General features: G+C 44.2%; 1 protein-coding gene across 1 annotated transcript in view; it reads left to right on the plus strand.

The window, feature by feature from the left end:
• Nucleotides 1-15,046: 15,046 nt before the first annotated feature.
• The window catches only part of erfl1 (Ets2 repressor factor like 1), a gene marked incomplete at both ends in the record, with an annotated part of 10,734 nt that continues 2,960 nt past the window's right edge, over nucleotides 15,047-22,820 (plus strand). Inside the window, 4 exons of the mRNA XM_084052468.1 lie at nucleotides 15,047-15,107; nucleotides 16,659-16,893; nucleotides 19,557-19,734; nucleotides 22,234-22,366. Of these exons, the coding sequence (XP_083908594.1) occupies nucleotides 15,047-15,107; nucleotides 16,659-16,893; nucleotides 19,557-19,734; nucleotides 22,234-22,366 (607 nt within the window). The remainder of the gene's footprint in view (nucleotides 15,108-16,658; nucleotides 16,894-19,556; nucleotides 19,735-22,233; nucleotides 22,367-22,820) is intronic.

A 22,820-nucleotide genomic window follows, 5' to 3' on the forward strand; every position in this document is an offset into this window, starting at 1 on the left:
CTATATGCTTGAGTGGACATGGGCCGAACGAGGGGAAAGAGGAATAGAAGTGAGAGCTATAGCGAGTGGTTCAAGAAAAAGATGAGAGGTGAGCCCGAAGGACGGCAGGAGGAGGAGAGACGGGGAGAGGAGAGAGGGGGATGATGGATGGATGGATGGATGCCTGGACCCGGGGACGAGGATGAGAGAAAGAGTCAGTGCGCGGCATGAAAGAGTGCCGCGTGGAAAAGACCGTATGCTGCGGTCCTGCTCTGAGGGGGATGATGATGAAACGTTAATTAAAGTAAACGAGCTACCTGAGCCCCCCGGACTAACCCCTTGTCACACTCTGTCAGGAGACAGACAGACAGGGGTGTGTGTAGGGGGGGGGGGGGGGGGGGGGGGGATAGGCGGGATGGAGATTTGAGTCAAGTAGAAAGAAGTTAGATAATCCGGCGGCGGCTTTATACGTTCAAGTTCAATGTCACGTGACATCTGATCGTTCGAGTGGCTGCCAGCCTATCAGTTTATTTGTAGGGAAAAAACACGTGTGACATGTGATGCATTAGTCTATTAGTCACCTTCTTCATAGCCTATACTATTAGTATAGGCCAGTGGTTCTCAACCTGTGGGTCGGGACCCCCAAGGGGGTCCCCACATGATTTTGGGTGGGTCCCCATTTGACAGTGAACGGACGGACGGACGGACGGACGGACGGACGGACGGACGGACGGACGTGTAAGACCTTTTTAATACCAAAAACAAAAAAGACATACTGTATCAAAAGTAATCAACAAACTGTACAATAAAAACTGATCAAACATTGGCCAAATTGTTAAATAATATCAGAAAGGGGCAAACTTGCTAAATTGCTTGTAGATCTTCTATTTTCACTATATTTATCTGTGGAACTGAGTCAAACAAAATGTAATGCCTCAACTCTTACATTCCAAGTGCTTGTCAGGGTGGGGGGGTCCCCAGTTCAAATATGATTATTTGGGGGGTCACAGTAAAGGTTGAGAACCACTGCATTAGTCACCTTCATAAGCAAATATGCTACCTGTTACAAACAAAAACAAAATGTCAGATTGGCCGTATGAGAAACATTATGCAACATGAAGAGGAGTTTTTCGTGCAGTTCTTTTAAAATCTGTTTTTGATATATTACGTCCATTAAATCCATTGCGTTGTGTATTATTAGGAGATATTGATTTCAAAATCAATGTAGGCCAGTCTCTTCGTGGTGCACGGACACACAGCAAAGCAATATTTTAAAAAATGACAGGCTATTTCTATTGGATAAAAAAAGACATGATAGACATTTATTTTTATATTTATTTAGACAGAATATTATATCTTGTTGTTTATTTTCGTCGTACCATAGGCTATTTGGTGCAATAATATATAGTGCGAGGTTTATTTGCCATGCGGATGCGGGTTCACCCTTTGTTTCGTTTTAATGCTCATATTCATTCAATTAATCTGGGTCTAATTCGTTTATATATTTATTTACTCGTCCGCTGCATTCTCTCCGTTTTTTATCGCTCTCCACGATTATCCTGCCGTCTAATTAGAAATCGATGGAGCTGGGCCGCCAGGGCCGGCGGGTATTTGCAATGTGTTTGTGGACGCTGAGAACAATTCCCCGGACAGAAAGAGAGCGAGAAGAAAGAGAGCACGCACACGCGCACGCACGCACGTACGCACACACACGCACGCACGCGCTCGCGCTGCACACACACACACACACACACACACACACACACACACACACACACACACACACACACACACACACACACACACACACACACACACACACCGCACGTCTCACATGCAGCATTGACAACCAACTTCACCGCTCGCAGCAGTTCTTTTTAAAAGCAGCTATATAGCCTAAAAAGCAAGGAAAGGAAAATGAAAAAGATCATTTTTTTAACGACCGACGCGAGGGATTTCAGCAGGATTTGTAGAGGAGTGTTTCATGTCTTTTAGGAAAACAAAACAAACAAACATTAGAGTGGAGGGGAAAAAAGCACTGTAAATGTGATCCGTTTTAACTCTCCACCCGACTGGCTATAAAAGTCGGGCCTAATTTAATTAGACTGCATGTTGCCTCACTGTGTTGGCTATAATTGTTACCCAGTAAAATCCTCCATGTTAATTTAAAACTGAATGTAAAATTGATCATTTTTTTTACACTCTCAGTGTTAAATTAACCATGAAGAATTTTCAGTTAATTATTATTAAAAGTAGGCTACCTTACCTTTTGTGTCTGCTTATTTGTTAGGCCTGTAAGCTATACTCAAAGATATTTCAGGACTGCTTTTTATGTGTTTGTTTATTTATTTATTCATGTTCCCGTGTCTGTCTGTCTGTCTCTCTCTCTCTCTCTCTTTCACATCTCGCTCCGGAGTCCGTTCAGTTCCAGTGTTGCCATGTCGGCTTATTATAAGCAACTTTGGGCTTGTTTGTCTTTAAAGTTACTTATAAATATTGGTAGTTGCGGGTTGCGTTTTTGTGGCTTGTTTCTAAAGTGTAGTTGCTTATTTAGGCTTGCTTCCAAAAAAAATGTTATTATTTAAACCAGTGGTTCTCAAATATTTTCATGGAAATGTTTTGTGCCAGCCAGGGAGCATTTGTGTTGTTAGAATGTTTCAAAAACGTTCCAAATATGCCACATTTTTATTGCAAGAGTGTTTTGAAAATAGCAGCTCTACAAGCTCACACCGCATTGCATAAAGTGCTCATGTGACCCAAGATGCTTCTTTTGGGCTTGTTTTCCTAGACCTGGTTGCTTATTTCTCTCGCAGAATCTGGCAACGCGGGTTAGCACCATTACTCAAACAATCGAACCTAAGTGGATCAGGAACCCCAGATGCCGCGATGAAAAAACAATGTTCAAAGTGGAAAAGGAATGAGAGCCTCGCACTTTTATTAGTTCAACTCACACTGCCGCGTGTTTACCGTCTGTGCTCGGCTTTATTTGCTCGCCTATAATCTGTTTTCGGTTGTTGTTTTCTCTGTTTTATGTGTTCATTCCAAAACGAGATGCATCTTTTTCTCTTTCACTCCACCGGTCTCATTTTTCTCTGTCGATCCCCCCACCCTTCTCTTATAAAGCTGCAATCCGTAAGTTGTATGGCCTCTTCCGACAGAGAAAAGTAATTGCAGCTAACACAGTTTGAACCCATGGTCTCCCAAATATCTACCTCTCAGTCTCATCCAAGGGATTCTCTCCTTGGCCAGGGCCTATGAGCTTCAGGAAGCGCTACATTTTAATTGAGACCACCTCCAACCACTGAAGAAGATGCGCTAGTTATAGGGGGGGGGGGGGTTAGTTGTTCCGTGGGGTCAGTAGTTATTCTTCATTTAATAAATGGAGAATAATACTGACCCCACGGAACAACGTAGGCCTACCCCACCCTCCCCCCTGGTCCTATACCCCCCCTCTCTAATAAGTTCGCAGCTTTAAGTTCAGTTATAGAGATATAACACTGACGGTTTCAGTGTGTAAATGTCAACTTGGGAAATACATTGTTGCAATGTCCAGTTATTGAGGAACAGGCTACATTGATACCGTTTTTCAAGTTGTTGCTTTACATTTCGTCAACCATCATGGTGCTTTTTTACTAGGGCCTCTCTCTCTCAGTGAGTGAGTGTGTGTGTGTGTGTGTGTGTGTGTGTGTGTGTGTGTGTGTGTGTGTGTGTGTGTGTGTGTGTGTGTGTGTGTGTGTGTGTGCGTGCGTGCGCGTGCGTGTGTGTGTGTGTGTTTTGCAAATCTTTTTCTATACGTGTTGTGACTGACTGCATGTATTAACGTGCATGTGTCTTTGTTGGTCTATACAGTAGGCTACTGTACTACATGCATAGCTGTCCGTCCGGCATTCCACCCTGCGCGCTCATTAACCCCCCCCTTCTCTCTATCTCCCTCTCCCTCTTTCCCCGCGTGCTGGTGCTCCCGCCCTTCTCCTCGCCTCGCGCTCCCCTTGCCCGTGGCTATATGGTCGTGAAATATGTGTTTACAAAACTCGCTCTCGCGCAGATCAAACCGCGCGGACGAATCAAAAAGACTTGAGGAGAGAGAGAGAGATAGAGAGAGAGAGAGAGAGAGAGAGAGAGAGAGAGAGAGAGAGAGAGAGAGAGAGAGAGAGAGAGAGAGAGAGAGAGAGAGAGAGATGAGAGGGGGAGAGAGAGAGAGAGAGAGAGAGAGAGAGAGAGAGAGAGAGAGAGAGAGAGAGAGAGAGAGAGAGAAAGAGAGAGTGTGTGTGTGTGTGTGGTGTGTGTGTGTGTGTGTGTGTGTGTGTGTGTGTGTGTGTGTGTGTGTGTGTGTGTGTGTGTGTGTGTGTGTGTGTGTGTGTGTGTGTGTGTGTGTGTGTGTGTGTGTGTGTGTGTGTGCGCGCGAAGCACTAGACTAGACAACTCCACCGGCTAACTAGTAGGCCAAAAAAATAGTGTTCCCTATGCATTTGTAACCCCTGGACTTGGCATGCAATAGCTTATGTGAGTGACTGCATTGCCACTCTTGGTATAAGGCACTTATGAGAATTGTAGTCGTGAGGTGTTTCATGTTTATTTTTATTGAGGGTTACAAAAATTGCCTTTTGTCAAGTCTATTGCTTTTTTCATTTCAATAGGTAAAAACGTCTTATGATTGCCCCATGCTCATCATCTTTGCTTGGTGGGGTGGGGGGGGGGGATACAAACAGGCCAGCCACACAGCACAATGCTGCTCATCATTCTGCACATAAATAAGGCTACTTGGTCGTACGACAGTGTCCAGGACAAATATGGCAGATCGGACTATAGGCCTACCTATACTACATTAACCACTTGAAACCACTTGAACCCCAGCATCCGTATTGTGGGGAAAGCTTTCGGTGAAAATAGCAGATAGACAAAATAGCAGATCGATAAGCTTATGCCACCCAACAACAGCGAAAGCTTTCCCCACAATAACAGAAAACAGAAAATACACTAGTATTGAGCCCTGAGGGACTACCCCATGGTAAGTGGTTAAGGTAATTAAGGCTACTTCGGATACAGATGAGCACTCAAAACAATAACCAGCACATTGACGAGTATAATGACGACGACGACGACGACGACGGGGGGGGGGCATTGAAGGGACGGTCGGCGATAGAGGAGAGGAACAGACAAGTGTCAGGGAGAGGCTCGGAGAAGGGGTAAAGAGGATGGAGAGAGGGGGGAGGAGGGGGGGGGGGGCAGACAGACAGGCAGGGGGAGCGATTATAGCGGGGTTTATGTATGAGGTATTGATTGAGTCGGTGGTGACTTCTTGAGTGGTTAATTCGGGAAGTGAGAGCGATAGAGAGAGTAACTCACTGACCAGGGAGGGAGGAGGGGGATAAAGAGAGAGGGGGATAGATAGAGAGTTGTGGGAGGGAGGGATGGAGAGACGATGGGAGAAAGGCGGGGTCTGTAACAAGTTTCTTCGCCAGGTGAGAGTGCAGACAGGCATGTGCAGAGGACAACTACTTTGGTGAAGACGACGACTTGTAATAACACAATCGGCCATATAGCAACACCAGTGGTTCTCAACCTGTGGGTCGGGATCTCCAGGGGCTCCCAATATGACAGTGAAGTGACAATTTAAGGACTTTTAAGACACATTTTTAATAGGCCTACCTAATAAAAAAAAAAGTCAAACAAAATGGAATGCCTAAACTCCTACATTCCAAGTGCTTGTCAGGGTGGGGGTCACCAGTTCAAATATGATTATTTTTTGGGGTCAAGCCCTGAAAAAGTTGAGAACCACGGGTCTAGATTATTACCATTTTATTCCAAGAGTATGTAACACTGAGGAGTTTACGGTGTATTAAGGCTGTATTGGTTTCTATATAACGAACGTACGTTCAATCCTAAAATCCGTGGAAATTGGGATTTTCTTTCTGCTTTGCAAAACACTTATTCGGTCGTCAGCTTGAGGTGAAGTGGGAAGGGTTAGGAAGCAAGAATGTTTTTGCTATTCAAAGGGCATAATTCACGAAGCGTAAAGAATGATTAAAAATGGAATAACAAGTCTCTTCAGGACAGGTGGATGTAGACACCCCCCCCACCCGGCAGCTGAACAAGGTGTGTGAGATTGATTGCATGCGTGAAGTTGGAAACAACAGATGGTTCTGTCTCACTCAAACTGATGATGTCACAACCAACAACAATATATAGGTTGGAGGTGTGTGAGCTGTGAGGAATAAATTCCTAGAGACACACACACAAACACACACAACACACACACACACACACCCACACACGCACACGCACACGCACACGCACACGCACACAGACACGCACGCATGTGCACGCACACAGGCAAGTTGGTCATGTCAACTTTTTGGGACATTATTTTATTCATTCCTTATTCCTCGCCTTGTGAAACTTCATTAAAATCAGCCGACAATCCCAGCCCAGCCCAGATCAACTCGCAGGCACGCACGCACGCACACACACGCATGCACACCACATGTGCATGCGTGCACACACACACACACACACACACACACACACACACACACACACACACACACACACACACACACACACACACACACACACACACACACACACACACACACACACACACACACACACACACACACACACACACAAACGCCTGTTTGTAATGTCACGGTTAATAATATTCTGTGCGTCTCTATACGTGCGTCCGTGAAGGTCCGCTCGCCTGTGCGGTTTCTTTTCCGATTTCTCTTCCTCTCTCTCTCTCTCTTTTCCCTCTCTCTCTCGCGCGCAGGGTTTGATCTCTCAGCCGCGAGATCAAAGGCGCTCTCTGGCTATTAGTCAGCGCGAGCCATTGATCCCTCATCGATCCACGCGAGACACAGCCGCCCCGTGAACACCGCGCGAGGCTCCCCAAAGCTCTCCCCCGTGCGTCGGGAGAGAGAGAGAGCAAGCAGGAGAGAGAGGGAGAGAGCGCAAAGGGGAGGAAACGCAACCTGTGTGTGTGTGTGTGTGTGTGTGTGTGTGTGTGTGTGTGTGTGTGTGTGTGTGTGTGTGTGTGTGTGTGTGTGTGTGTGTGTGTGTGTGTTATTACTTGCGAGGACATCAACATTTTAGGACATTCATTTTATAAACTAGGCCTATATCTAAAATAAAGTAAGGAAAATGTTCCTCACAAATGTCTATTTCTCTAATTCTACTATACTTGTGGGCACATTTGGTCCTCACAAGTATAGTAGCCTAATACAAGTACACACACGCACGCGTGCGTGCTCTTGCCCGTACGTGTATGTGCGGTGTGTGTTTTCCACTGGCGCGGGCAGAGCCAAGCTCGAGCTTTTTCTTTGCCGCGGGACATGAAACAATGAGGCTCGAGCCGGTTTTAATAAAGCGCGCTTTCCTCCTTTCAACTCTGGCGCGAGGCGGACGAGCCGGCAGCGGAGAGCGATCGATAATTAATGACGATGAATAATTTAACCCTATCGATTGATACTTTTTCTTCCTCTTTTCCCCCTTATTTTCCTTATTTTTTAAGGCCGCTGTTCCAAACTGTACCACCGATGCGCAGCCACCCCCCTCTCCTCTCTCTCTCTCTCTCTCTCTCTCTCTCTCTCTCTCACACACACACACACACACACACACACACACACACACACATCCGCGTCATCGCGTGTATAGGCTAGCTACTCACCTCTTCTTAAACTTGTTTTCCAGCTTTCATCCAGTTTTAAAAATCAACCTTTCTTTATTTATCACAGTCCAGTGTATAACCTAAGCAATATTTTCAACTTCTCACCCACTTACTAGCCAATATCAATCTTTAAAGCAAAACTTTTTCTTCCTTTGAAATAGGGTGTTTGTTGACCATGGCACAATCATTTTACAAACTGGATTTTTGTTCATTTAAAGTTTCCTACATTTATATTCCTGAAGATGTACTGTAGGTACACTTGAATATTTTGACTTTGACAGGCTACATACAACTTTATTACAAAATTCAACTCCATATTAATAAAAAAAATATGTATATATATTTATTTTCAAAGAAAACCTGCCAGGTAATGTTCAGTTCAGTTCACTAAAGAAGACTAAAGGGAACAAAACTGAATGAATGAATGAATGATATTTATCCAAATATACGTATACCATTTTATTTTTTATTAATCATAGACAAGACTTTTTGCCAAGATAATTGGCCAAGATAATAGTGTTGTGAAAGCTTCTACCACCACATTTCCACTTAATATTAGATTAAATAAATAAATAAATAAATATCTATCCACCAGGGAAATTCAAACTTGTATCAAAAATAAGACTGAACACACAAAATGTATATGAAATTCTAACAAATGCCACATTAAAGAAAAGTGCCCAATCTAAGTTGTGTGACGGACTCATGAGGGTCAGATATGGCCTGTCTTAAGACAATTACCAGCCTGCTAAGTAACATGTACATACATACTGTATATACTGTACCATCTGGGTATGCGTATACGTGTGTATATCTTTTGTTCGATTTTATTTTTCTCCCTGCTCTCCTTGTCACCCCTCTTCTTTTCTTTTCTCTTTCTGAAAATAAGTAAAACGAATTTATTTCACCCATGCACTTCTGTACACCTGTAAACCTAAACCTGTGGTGTAACAATAACGTTGATTCTAATTCTGATTCTAACATATAGACGATTAAAAAGCTATTTGAGGTCGATTGGTGTTGACAGCTGATGAAAAATATGACCCTCCAAATCCAAATGACCAAAGAAATTCAGAAAAAAAGTACAGATAAAATACAGTTTTGGGAAGTTGATATTTCTTCTAATATTAAGGATAAGTAGGTCCATATTCCATCTTCCTGACCATCACCCCCCCCCACCCCATCACCACCACCTCATCCTGCTCCCTCCCCTCCTCCTCCTCCTCCTTCTCTGCCTGCTCCTCTCAACCCCTCTCACTCTAACAAACCCATAGCAGAGTCCCTCTGTTCTTCCACCCCGAGGCTGGCCAGTGTGTCAGAGCTAACCAGGGAGACGAAGAGAAGGAGAGAGAGAGAGAGAGAGAGAGAGAGAGAGAGAGAGAGAGAGAGGGGGAGAGAGAGAGGGGGGGGGGAGAGAGGGAGAGGAATGTGGAATGAGAGATAGAGAGAGTTCAGTTGGGCCCTTTTTCAGGGGCAAGCGCAAAGAGAGAAAAAAAGGGGGGAAGATGAGACAAATGTACAGAGCCTCGTTTCATCTGGTGGAAAAAGAGAGAGCGGGACTGGCCAGACTCTTCATGCTTCTCATGATTTTTTCTGTATCTTTCCCTATATATCAAATCCATGTCTCTTTCCAACTTTAGCAGCATTGGAGACATAATATTGTTCAAGTGTCAGGCTTTACCCCCCTTATCACCCTCCGACCAGTCATTCTACAACATCTTTGTGTGGTCTACTACCAGCGGTGGAAGAAGTACTCCGATTTTGTACTTCAGTAGCAATACCACAATGTCAGTCATTCGAAATGTTACTTGAATAAAGGTACAAAAGTATTGGTATCAAAATATACTTTACTGTACTTGCAGTACCAAACGTAAAAGCACTCATGCACAATCACATTATTGGATTGTAATTAGTTATGCATTCATGTGTTCATCACTTGAATGTTGCAGCTGCTAAAGGTGCAACTGATTTTAATTACTTTATATGCTGCTGGGTAGCTTAACCACATGAAGCCTACAGTATATACTTCATTGACCTGGGTAACCCAGGGGTCTATATTTGGTCGCCTCCTTTTACCCTCTACACCAAATCTCTTCCGATCTACAAGCTCACAATGCATCGTGTTGCTATATGCTTTGTGTCCTTGTAGATCTGCTGTTTTTGGCGAATATTCACTTACTATCCAACTAACTAATAACTAAAGATGTCAAATATGGTGGCGTAAAAAGTACAATATTTGACCGGAGATGTAGTAGAGTAGAAGTATAAAATAACAGAATAAATGAATTGAAATACTCAAGTAAAGTAAAAGTACCTCAAAATTGTATCTAACAACTCAAACCCCAACATCCATATTCCAGGGGGAACATTAACCAACTGTATTCCTTTCACTGTGTCAGTGTTGATTTTTGGTATAGAACGTTGAGTTCTTCCAAATATTATCGATCATCTTTATCTGTTGCTTCTGTGCTCTGAGATCAAGGAAACAGAAGTAGCAATATTGCATTAACTCTCACTGTATGGAGAGGGTTCTCATAAGATCTCACAAATACAGTTTTACCACATACTGTAAACTAAGAAACGCAAACAAAGCGGCGGGCCTCTGCAACCTCACTTGCCACTGCAACCAATTAGCTTTGATCTGCCTGGTCCTGGACAAGGTTTAGTTGGCCTCAAGTCACAACATGCAGTGCAACCTAAAGTTAGCATGTCACAATTGTATTGAATTATGACAGCACTGTTATGAGTCAACACACACTAGTGGGAATTGCCATAGTTAGGTAGCCTACTGTACCACTCTGTAGTAACGCATTGCAGTAGTTTTCAACGTGGGATCTGGGGACCCCCAGGGGTCCTCGAGGGGGTCCCCAGCTAAATGATTGAAAGTCAGAAACCAAAGGTCTGTAACTCTGTGCTAATTTACCTCTGAGTTAAATCAGCACAGAGGATTTTACAGTGTAGATTAAAAAGATAGAGAGATAAAAATCGCATCCATGGCCTAATGCAAATCAAACTGCGGGTCCTTGAAATTAAAAAGGTTTAAAATCCCTGATGTAATGCAATGAAGGACTTACAGTACATTCCAGGGCCTATTGCCGAGAGCATTACTTTAGTGTGCTGAATGTGTTTTTGTTACTGTTGGCATTGCAATCTATCACCCACACAATGTGGCCCTTTGTCCCCGATAAATCTTTGATTTGGACTGGTGCAAAATAAGTTTCCCTGTTTTTGGTGCACTTTGTTGCATTTATGATTTGTGCAGGTGTGTGCATTAATATTATCAATATGCTGGCATCTTAATCTATTCTCTCTTTCAACCCATTGAGATGAATTGTGTGTGTGTGTGTGTGTGTGTGTGTGTGTGTGTGTGTGTGTGTGTGTGTGTGTGTGTGTGTGTGTGTGTGTGAGTGTGTGTGTGTGTGTGTGTGTGTGTGTGTGTGTGTGTGTGTGTGTGTGTGTGTGTGTGTGTGTGTGTGTGTGTGTGTGTGTGTGTGTGTGTGTGTGTGTGTGTGTGTTGTTGTATTGATTCCGTCAGTATCTATGGTCTCATTGTGTGTGCAGCTTGTGTGTGCTATCATTATGTGTGTAGTCTCCTACCTGTACGCTTGTGTACTTGTGTATGCGTGCCACATCTGCTTGTGACTGTGTGTATATTGTGCATGTGTGATCCATTAGTCTATCTGTGCATGTGCCTCAGAATATGTGTGTGTGTGTGTGTGTGTGTGTGTGTGTGTGTGTGTGTGTGTGTGTGTGTGTGTGTGTGTGTGTGTGTGTGTGTGTAGCAGCAGTATTCCCTGGGCTGCTAGTTATAATGTTTCTGGGGGTGATGGGGGGGAACTTGAAAGCCCTGTGCTGCCCAAATCAAAACTAACAAGGAAATGATGGGGGCTCCTTTATCTCCTCTCTGGCCTGGGGGGCCGAGGGGGGGTGGGGGGTGGTGGCGGGTGAGAGAGAGAGTGGGAGAGAGAGAGAGAGAAGGCAATCGGAGAGGAGGAGGGAGGGGCAGTGTGGAGTGTGTGTGTGTGTGTGTGTGTGTGTGTGTGTGTCTATGTGTGGAGGTGGAGGTGGGCGGGGGGGGGGCAGCCTCGCTTCCTCTTTGATTTGTAAAAAATGCATTACCTCCGAAATCAAACGGAAAATTACTGCGGAGAAGGAAAACACACAGACCAGGAGAGTGTGAGAGTGAGGGGCGTGAGGGGCAGGAGGGAGAAAGGTGTGCATGTGTGAGTGTGAAAGACAGAATAAAAAGGTCGAGTGGGAAAAAAAGGAACAGAGGATTCACCTGTATGGATGTGCTGGCGGACAAGGATAGGAAGGACGGGGGTATAGGTAGATGTGATATGAGATGGTGCGTAGGCGGTCGGTAAAGGGAAGGTTGTGGATAAGACCCCCGACAGGATCGGAGCGCCCATATATAACATCCTCGGAGGAGGTTAGCTTATATACATGCCATGGACCAAGAGAACGCCGTAAATGAACAGATGATGCAGTATTGATGACCCAATGCCCACGGGGGTAGAGGAAAGGTATATGGATTACCATCGCAAACACAAAGAATATCTTATTTATATATATAAAAAAGACATATATGCCTTTTTTCCACAGAAGGCCCCCAGACAGATGTACAGGTTAGATATCAGCATTTTAATGGAGAGAGACGCCTTTTGATAAAAATATGTTATAATTGCATCAATGGCGAATCAGAATTGCAGTCTTACGATGAATACACATTGACTCCTTATGACTTATGGTACAGTACATTATAGTCCACTTATCATGTTTTATCATTCACAAAGGTTACATCATGCATTAAGCTAAACTAAACTAAATGCGGGACTTAAGGAGCTCTTAAAGACTGCAATTAAATTTGAAACAGTTTATTCATTTGAACCGTTAGCCTATCATAACTTTGTCCAGATAGCTGGGGACGCACGCAGCTGTCCGAGACACAAGCCCTAAAGAGACAGAAGGGAACATAAAAGATTAAGAACAATAAATGATGAAAAACAAAACAACATGAGTGAGGCAAAATGAACACTGGGCCTGTGGTGGAAGACCGAAAGAAATGAACTGCCCGGACAGACCAAAGATGAAGAGAGGGAGACAGAGAACGGGAAAAATCCAAAGACTAGAAAGAGAGGAGAGGAGAGGAGAGGAGAGGAGAGGAGAGGGGAGGGCGAGCGCACATGTGAGAGAGTCAAGCGTGATTTATACTCAGTTGCGCTGGTGTTGTGCATCCTAATAGCAGATCTTCAAGCTCACAACATGTCGTGCTGATGTCTTGCTCTTGATACGTTGTGAGCTTCTAGATCTGCTATTTTCATATTTTCAGTGTGCAACTAAGTATAGCTTTAGTGGGAGATTGTGTGCGTGTGCGTGTGCGTGTGCGTGTGCGTGTGTGTCAGCTGTGTCTGTGTGAGTGTGAGTGTGAGTGTGTGTGTGTGTGTGTGTGTGTGTGTGTGTGTGTGTGTGTGTGTGTGTGTGTGTGTGTGTGTGTGTGTGTGTGTGTGTGTGTGTGTGTGTGTGTGTGTGTGTGTGTGTGTGTGTGTGTGTGTGTGTGTGCATGTGCGTGTGAGTGTGTGCGAGAGAGAGAGAGAGAGAGAGAGAGAGAGAGAGACAGAGAATACAGAGCGAGAGAAATGCCTGGAGTTAGCAATAATAATTTATACAAACACACCTTAATAATTCACGTTCTATTTCAATGCTGGAGGGAAAATCCAAAATTCACAGAGCATAATTAAATAGAGCCAGAGAGTCAAGAGGGAGAGAGATGGAGAGGCCGGCATTACAGATACCACGGTAGCAGCAGGGCATCTCTTCCATCCAAGCTTTGTAAAACAACCCCTGATGAAACTGTAATATCCAAACGAGATCCCACCTCACCGTCCCATCTGCTCGTCAGGGAAACACGCACATCTCCTCACCTACTCCCTGCGCAATTATTTACAAGACATTATTATCAGCCGCCTTTGAACCACCCAACAGACCACTCTGCGTCATTGTTTACGGTGTGTCTGTGCACTCAAATGGCGTGCTGGCACGTGAAAGACACGTAGGCTGTGATAGATGTGTGTGTGTGTGTGTGTGTGTGTGTGTGTGTGTGTGTGTGTGTGTGTGTGTGTGTGTGTGTGTGTGTGTGTGTGTGTGTGTGTGTGTGTGTGTGTGTGTGTGTGTGTGTGTGTGTGTGTGTGTGTGTGTGTGTGTGTGTGTGTGTGCGTGCGTGCGTGCGTGCGTGCGTGCGTGCGTGCGTGCGTGTGTCTGAAAATACCCACCTGTGGTGAAAGGGAGAAAAAAGACAGACGTAGATGATTCACTATCGTATTTGTGTTAGATATTAGGACATCAAGAAATCTGAATTATTGTGGAGTAGTCCCGCTGCACTATCGTCGGGGTGTGATATAATTTTGTTTTATATTATTCAGCAAGCCATTACTTTATGGATATTTATTGATCAGCAGGCTATTTAACCGCAAAGTTTTAGGGTGTTTTCTAAAATATTGTAATAGTGTAATGTTTTGCCTCATTTAATGGGGAAAGTCCAATATAAGTCCACGAGGAATCTAAATGGGTAACTTGTAAATTTGAGAGTCAAGGAGGAAAATGAGATCTGATTCAAGGGGAGAGAGGGATGACGTGAGGTAAGCTACATTTTGAAGAGACGTGTTTCCTTAATTTATTTTCCTTGCAATGCTCTAACAGGAATGTCCAGCCCTTGCATCAGACACAGCCTCCAGTGGCCACACATAGAGCACATCCATCAAACCCCTGATCTCTCACAAAAAAGGGGGCAAAAGAAAGAAAATTACTTCCAGGCTGTCATATTTCACATTGATTTTAAGGTTTTTTTTTTTACCCATATCTGGCTCTCAGATCTTTGCACAATCCCTTGCTCTACTATAAAATAAAAACCTTCTGCTCTAACTAGAGTTTCAGCAAAGTTTAGAATCACCAACTGTTTCCTTTAGCTCCCCAAAATAAAGTGACAGACAAGGCAGGTTCATTTATTTTTAGTGTAAATAAAAATGTTTCTTCTTCTCTGAAATGTCTTTATCTTTCATTCAATTCATCCGGTTTACAAACAAGTCACTTTATATTTCTTGGAAAAGTTGAATGAGTGTGGCTTGCTATTTTACAGCCACTCTCACTTTCTCTCATACCTACACGGTTCCAAACATTCATACTCACACCGTTAAAACATCATACTCCCACTGTTACAAACATTCACCGCATGGGAGCTGCCCGGTACGACCACAGTCTCCTACTATTGCCGCTCCACCACTGCAGCAATTGGGGGTGATGTAAAGATGAGTAATCATGGATGACTTGCCTTTTGCCCTGCTCTTTCTTCTCCTCTCCCTCACCTGGTCTCCGTTCTGTTCTCAGGTGTTTTGCGGAGGCATGGACTGTAACTGCGTCAGTGATCTGCTGCTTCCCCCTGTGCCCACTCTCTGGACACCAGGTCAGTACATGTGTGTGTGTGTGTGTGTGTGTGTGTGTGTGTGTGTGTGTGTGTGTGTGTGTGTGTGTGTGTGTGTGTGTGTGTGTGTGTGTGTGTGTGTGTGTGTGTGTGTGTGTGTGTGTGTGTGTGTGTGTGTGTGTAGTTACAGCAGTAACTGATGAAATTACATGACAAATGCTCTGACTCTCTGCACTTGAACTCACCTGCACACCCTGGCCCAATTAACAAATAACCTGAGATAGTATGAGCAACACTGTAGTAGGAAATATATACTGGGGGATTATTGAGTGATGCAAAGTAGATTTTAATTTAATTAAATTGTATTCATTTTGTATTTATTTTATTTTACATGTATTTCATATAATTTCTTAAAAGAATGTAAAGAAATGTGACTAAATTGAAAATCACTAAGCGATCATTATAATCTTAAGACAAGGCTTTCTATCTTGTTAGGACTGGTGTCCGACATGCCTCTGTCCGTAGATCATGGTTTCTCAATCCAACACCTGATCAAAGATTCTGGAACAGTGGCACCCGGAACAGAAAAAGTCTCACCATTTAAATTTGGTTGAACAGCCAGTCATTACCAGGCCCTTTGGGGTTCAAGAGTCCCACAGGTGTGGTGTTGCCTTGTTACATCAGTCTTCTAGAGGTTATGTATTTAATTCTGAAAGTAACCTTTCATTTTAAGTAGACCTTATTTCTGAAACTGAATTCAAATTAAGGCAAATTTGACAGCCACAGCCTGAACAGAAATATGTTCTGAATCATGAAAGTTGATCAATTGATAACACACATAATTGATACTATGTTAATATTACACAAGACAAGTGACAGAAACACAAAGTAATCTACCATTCATTAAAAATGAAAGCATATAAAGACCCCCCCCCCCACACACACACACACACACACACACACACACACACACACACACACACACTTACTTTAAGTGTCAATGTCAAACTAATTAATTTGCTGCCACTAATTTCAATTTGTTAGATCTCCTCAGCGTTTGTATGAGTTTAGTTGGTGGCAGCAATACGTACTGCAAAGGATGAGCCCAAAGAATAAATTAATTCTAATAGATAATGTGTTAGTAGTATTAGTATTAGTGTGTGTGTGTGTGTGTGTGTGTGTGTGTGTGTGTGTGTGTGTGTGTGTGTGTGTGTGTGTGTGTGTGTGTGTGTGTGTGTGTGTGTGTGTGTGTGTGTGTGTGTGTGCGCGCGCATGTGTGCGTGCATGCGTACTTGCATGCGTGTGGGCCCTTAGCATTCCGGCTCCCGGAGTATCCATCAGATCTCTCCCAGTAAGCTGTCATCATCCCGCTGACCAATCTGTTGAGGCTAGAGGGCATTAGCACAGACTAACATTGCTCAAGGCACGTGCTGTGATATTAAACACATCATCCCTCACCTCCATCAACTCATCTGTCATCCAGACAGCCATGCAGCTCACCCCCCTGGCGAGCACATACTAGGAAGACTGGACCGAAACACTCCCCTAACGTCCATCCTCCTCACCCTTTCCTGCTCCCACCTTTCTGCCCAGGCCTTGCCTTTCCAGACTGGGCCTACAAGCCCGAATCGAGCCCTGGCTCCAGGCAGATCCAGTTGTGGCACTTCATCCTGGAGCTGCTGCAGAAGGAAGAGTATAACGGCGTGATCGCCTGGCAGGGGGACTACGGGGAGTTCGTCATCAAGGACCCGGACGAGGTGGCCCGACTGTGGGGGATGAGGAAATGTAAACCTCACATGAACTATGACAAGCTCAGCAGGGCACTAAGGTACCTATGTGGGAGATGATTCTCTGTGCACTTCTGTGTGCGTGCGTGCGTGCGTACGTGTGCAAGCGCCATGCCGCACGCACGGTGTGTAGGTACATGCAATAGGCCCTCTTAGCCCTATCTGCCAAGCCGCAGATTTTAAATGTCAGTCAATAGCAACAACCGTTATCAAATAAATTGTGCCGATTATCAGACCGTTGTTTACATAGGTTTACAACAATATTTTGTTGTTGATGGAATCGATCCATACTCACTCTATCCCGGTCTCCCACCATGTTAGTAAAAATGGAATGATAAAGATGAGGCTTTTTCCTGCGGAATGTCGATAGCCTCAATTCCACCTTATCTGTGGACATCGTAATGGAAAGTTCACCATTAAGCTGCCAAATATAAAATTCAATAGGGATTTCAAAATTAAGCCCACCCAATGTGAAATTGCTTGGAGTTTCTGAGATTGAACTTTTCTCTTTCTCTCTATGTACAACTCTCAATGCCTATTAAAAGAAATACAAAAATAGAAATAAAAATCTTGGTTCACAAAACCTGCCTCTAGCAATTAAAACAATAGTCTTATCGTATACTATGTACCTACAGCACCACACACACACACACACACACACACACACACACACACACACACACACACACACACACGCACACGCATGCACACGCATGCACACACGCACACATACGCACACATTTTCTTATGCAAATGACACTATGAAACTCGCTCCCCCACTCCAACCCAATCCACCCCTCCCTCTGTTTCCTTGGCCTCTTGTTAATGGGGGCTGTCGTAAGGGTCTAATTGTTATGAATTGGCTGGGGCCATAATTAGCCTCCTTGATTAGCCTTACTTAATTGCTCAATTAAGGGCCACGGCACAATTGCCACGCAAAGCAAAACACAAACACATCGGTGCGCCGGGCCCCAACTGCCATGAATACATGCTGATACACACTGCTGTGCTCCTTGATGTATGTTATATCTGCATAATGAGAAGCTGCTTAACCATACAGGTAATGCTGAAGTGGTGTAATGTTCTGTGTACCCTCCGTGATGTCTTTGAAACACAGCAACTAAACAACTTTAACCATGGTTTCCCTATGTTAGGCATGTCATTATATGGTAAATCTTTTAACATTTCACAGACTTTTTTCAAATAATTCTAAAGTTTATGTAGGAGAAAAAGCAGATCTGCAAGTGCAACGTGTTATTAGCTTATAGATTGACTATTATTTCTATTCGTCGATACAACTAAATATATTGGGCATAAGTGGTTGAAAACAACAACGCACTTGTTTTTCTTATATTCCAGTTTACCCTCCACCTTAGTCTGATTACAAGATTACTTTACAATATACTGCCCCCACCACACACGCACGTCGCACACACACACACACACACACACACACACACACACACACACACACACACACACACACACACACACACACACACACACACACACACACACACACACACACACACACACACACACACACACACACACACACACACACACACAGAGAGAGAGACAATAGATTTGTGATACCTCTGTGGGTGGCACAGGAAACTGGCATGGTGACGGCTTGACGTGCCCAGGGGAAGACACCTAGGGTCGTTACCATGGAGATGCCTCATTGTTTGGCCCGCCACCTCCCTGTGACGACGCCCCTCTCTGCCGGGAGCGGTGGCAGCCGTACCAGTTGATATACATAACGCATCGCCATGACAACACGTCGTCTAGTTCATTCATGGGATGCGCTGTGCATCAAGAGGAGAATGAACCCTGACTCTCAAGGGGGCTAAAGGGTTAAAGGGAGGTTTAGCTTCTTGGCTTGATGTCAGTTAACCACTTAAGCCCTATACACCTTAGATACAATGAATAGTGTAAATAGCTGAAAGTTTTGCTATTCTTGACCTTTTTTTGCATTTCTGCTTTATTTCGATGGGGAATGACACAGAGCAAACAGTCTGGCTGGCTGGGACTGAAACCGGGGATATGCTGTAGAAGGCATTTTGCACCCATGTGGTATACTATGCACCCTATCCATTCGGCTGTCAGGTTGTGCCTAATCTTGACACACAATTTATGACCATTTTTGTCGATAATGACATGCCCGAAATAGGGACACCAGGTTGAAAGTGATTAACAGGAGAATCAAATAGGCCTTTACTGAAGCAAATAGTGTGTAATGTCAAGGCTCCCGACAGTTGTTTTGTGGATTGAGGGGGTAAATAAAAGGAAAGAAACAGTGGGTAACAAGCATAGCTATGACCCTAATGCAGTTATATTCAACCCTTTTCATTTCAAGGACCCTTTTTATCCCTGGGACCCCAAGCTACACTAAAATCCTCAATTAAGTCATTTGGGTCCATTTGGTTGCATTTGTACACTCTTGCAGTTACTGAACCGTAAGGGTCCATTTGGTTCCTAACTCTCAGCCATTTAGCTGAGGACACCCTGAAACCCCCTCAAGGACCCCTGGGGGTCCCCAGACCCCACATTGAGAACGGGTGCCTCCTTTGCATCATATGGATGAAAGCACACCCTTGAATTAAGTGTTATATACAGTATAATTAATCCTTTCCTCCTTTTCTTCCTCTCATTTCTTCCCTTTATCCCCCATTGTAACTCTCCTTTTGGGCATTCGTCTCAGGTACTATTACAACAAACGCATTTTGCACAAGACCAAAGGGAAGCGTTTCACCTACAAGTTTAACTTCAGCAAGGTGGTGCTGGTGAACTATCCCCTCCTGGACATGGCCAGCTCTCCCTTCCTGCTCGCCCAGAACCACTTCAATGGGGGCTCCGCCGCGCCCGACTGCAGTCCGGAGGTATGGAGAGGAAGGGGAAGTGGGGATGGCATCAAAGGAGAGAGAGAGAGAAAGAGAGAGTGCGTGCAGGATGGGAGAGTGAGGGATTAGAAGGGGTGACTGTGAGGTGTGTTATATTTTAGTGCTACCTATATTTTATTCATATACTTTATACTTTTTGGAACTCAGCCTAATTCGGTAATCAGTGCAGGATTTGCAGGTGGAATGAAGAAGGATTGGACGATGGAGAAGGATTGGTGCTTAGCACAACTCCATTCCTTCTCGAGTCATTATTATTAGCGACTTGATTTGATGGAGGGATTAGGAAAAGACGGTGGAAGAGGTGGATGATGGAAATGAGGGAAGAGATGAGAGAGATAGACAGAGCCAGGGATGCCACTATACCCTATGCATTATCTTAATTGTTTATTAATAGTGGATTTGATGCCAGTAACTGAAATCCATTTCAATCTAGCGATCTGGCTGCTTGTAGTTCCCAGGCCCGCGCTGTGTGTATTCCTGTTAAGGCGATAGGAGCAGGATGGATTGTATTCAGCGTGCCCATCTTTTATTCACTGTATGTAATGGAAGCCGATGATTGTAAGACAACTGAATTCACTTATTGTTTGCCCTGAGAGATCGTGAAATTTTTACAGAGATAAATCATACGAGAACACCGGAGGTGAGGTATATGAATAAAAGCCGGCCTGACTCGAGTTTGATAATATTATGACGACTTTGCTGATGTCTGGTGCGTTCATGTGGTGTGGGATTATGGGGAAAATCAATTTGTGATTGGAATCCACCAGTAAATGATGTCAATAGCAAACCACCATTCTATAGTCTACACACATACACCATGAAATGTAGTATTGTTGAGATAAATCTATAAGCGTTGTTGTATTTGTTCAATTTGAACCCTTTAAGACCTGAGGCGATTCTTAAAAATGTTTTCTAAATTCTAACAGTTTTTTGAAAAAAAATCTAAATAAATATTTTTCACGATATAGAAAAAATAGCAGATCTACAAGCTCGTAGCGCGGCACTCGGTGCCGCTATGAGCTTGTATATCTGCTATTTTTTAATAGCCAAAGACATCTAAAGTGAGGTTAAATTAGACATGTACAATCAAGTGTATAACTAAGATGGCTGTATATATCCGCATTCATGGTACTGTTCTTTAGATAAGAAACGTAAAAGATTGACTCCAAACTATACTGTAAAGGGGGACTCATCAATCATGCATCTGTGCCATCTTTAAGGTGGGGTTTAAGGGAGAGACAGACAGCAAAGACAGGAGAAAAGTAGAGGGAGGGGGGGGGCGGTTTTAACTTGTCCTTAAAACAAAAGGAGACGTTATCCCCCCTCCACTCGCACTCTCCCTCATCCCCTTCGTGTCTCTCCGATGGCACTGTATCCATCTGTCATCGATTGAAAATGAAAGACATTGTAAAAGTAAAGCAGGCGGTGTGGGGGGGTTGGGGGGGAGGGGGGGGGGCATACCTCGTCAGATCAGATCAATCGTGGGTCATTAATGCGGGTTTGTTAAGCAACGCAGATCATGCAGCTTGGAAGTGCTCTCTCGCCTTTCAAACTTGGGGCTGAGAGGGGTGACAGATGCCATTGATCCAAAGTCCTACCGAAAAAGAAAAAAAAACCTTAACCCTCCCCACTCGCCCCCTTTCTCCAGAGATTCGACTGTTCCATTTATTTCTGTCCTATCCCCTATTCGCTGATTTTGAAACTACCTCTATGCAATGTGTGCAAGTTAACATACACACTCGAGTAAAACGGAAAAAAAACTGACACATGGAAAGCAATGTGCACGCACACACCACATATCTCACACGCCAAGACCCATTTTATTTTTACATTGTCAAGTGTAATTATGAGACTTCTTTTATCACATTTGAGAAATTTTACTTTGACAAGGCAAACCCTTAACAGTTGCATCAGACAGGCTTGACAGAGAATATTAAAGACTCATTTTTATTGCCCTTCTATCAGATGTGTCCTCTGCCTCCTCTGTCACCACCTCACACTCCTCCTCCTCCCATGTGTGGTCCGAAAAGTGTCCCACAATCCCCTGTCTCTCGACACCCATGCTTTGTACCTGCACTTGTTAATCATTGGCCTCCATTTGACTCTGAACTCTTCCTGTCTTTGAGTTCACTGAGCCTCCATGTCCTCCCACCTCCCTATTCACTCAGAGTCCCCAGGCGCCCCCTTTTATCCTGTCCTTGCTGCGACTGTGCCACTGTTTGCATCACACTCTGCAGGGTGCCGTCGCCATCAAATGGCTTTACCCTCCGCAACTCACCGACACTGGTGTAGGGAAGAGACGCTTGATAGGAATCCGTGTGCTGTCTTGAAGGAGGATGTATGTGTATGTTCTTCTTAATGATATGAACGCATCCTTGGATTCACTTTTTCTTCTCTCTCTTTCTCTCTTTCTCTCATTCTCTACTTCCCTCCTTCCTTCTCTCCCTCGCCTCTTTCTCTTCCTTTCTTCCCGCTCAGGCCCTACAGTCCCTGTTCCCTCGTTTGCCAGACGCAGGCAGAGGGACTTCGCTGTTCGAACGAGGGGCCACAGCGCCAGGGCCCGAGGCGGGAGACAAGCTGAGGCTAGATGCCTTCCCCTTCCTCAGCACAGGTGAGATGTAGGGATGGAAACAGAACAAGTGTAGATGGGTTGGGGTGTGGGGCGCATGACTGTCCTGTCCCTGGAACATCACAATCCCTAAAAGTACCCGTCACAGGTACGTGAGCAGGGCGCTTGAATTGGTACTTGGTAACTCATTTCACTCATGGGTGCATTTGGTAACCATGTAAAATAAATTGTAATTAGATCAACCGAAAATATATGATTAGTTATATGTTATAGTATATAACTATATTATATAGTTATCAGTTTGAACAACAGCTTATTGTAGTGGAATACGCATCCTCCTCAGGGAACTACTGGCGAACAACAAGAAGATGGGATGCGGGGAGAATAGGTACAGGAAGATGTGTAGGGTGGAGGAGCAGAGATGATGATAGACGGGGGAAAGGAGGGAGAGGAAGGAGGATATATGGGGCCATGAACATTTATTGTTAAAGGAAAT

The sequence above is a fragment of the Gymnoscopelus microlampas genome (assembly GCF_963454915.1).
Source record: "Gymnoscopelus microlampas genome assembly, chromosome: 3".
NCBI classification, from domain to species: Eukaryota; Metazoa; Chordata; class Actinopteri; order Myctophiformes; family Myctophidae; genus Gymnoscopelus; species Gymnoscopelus microlampas.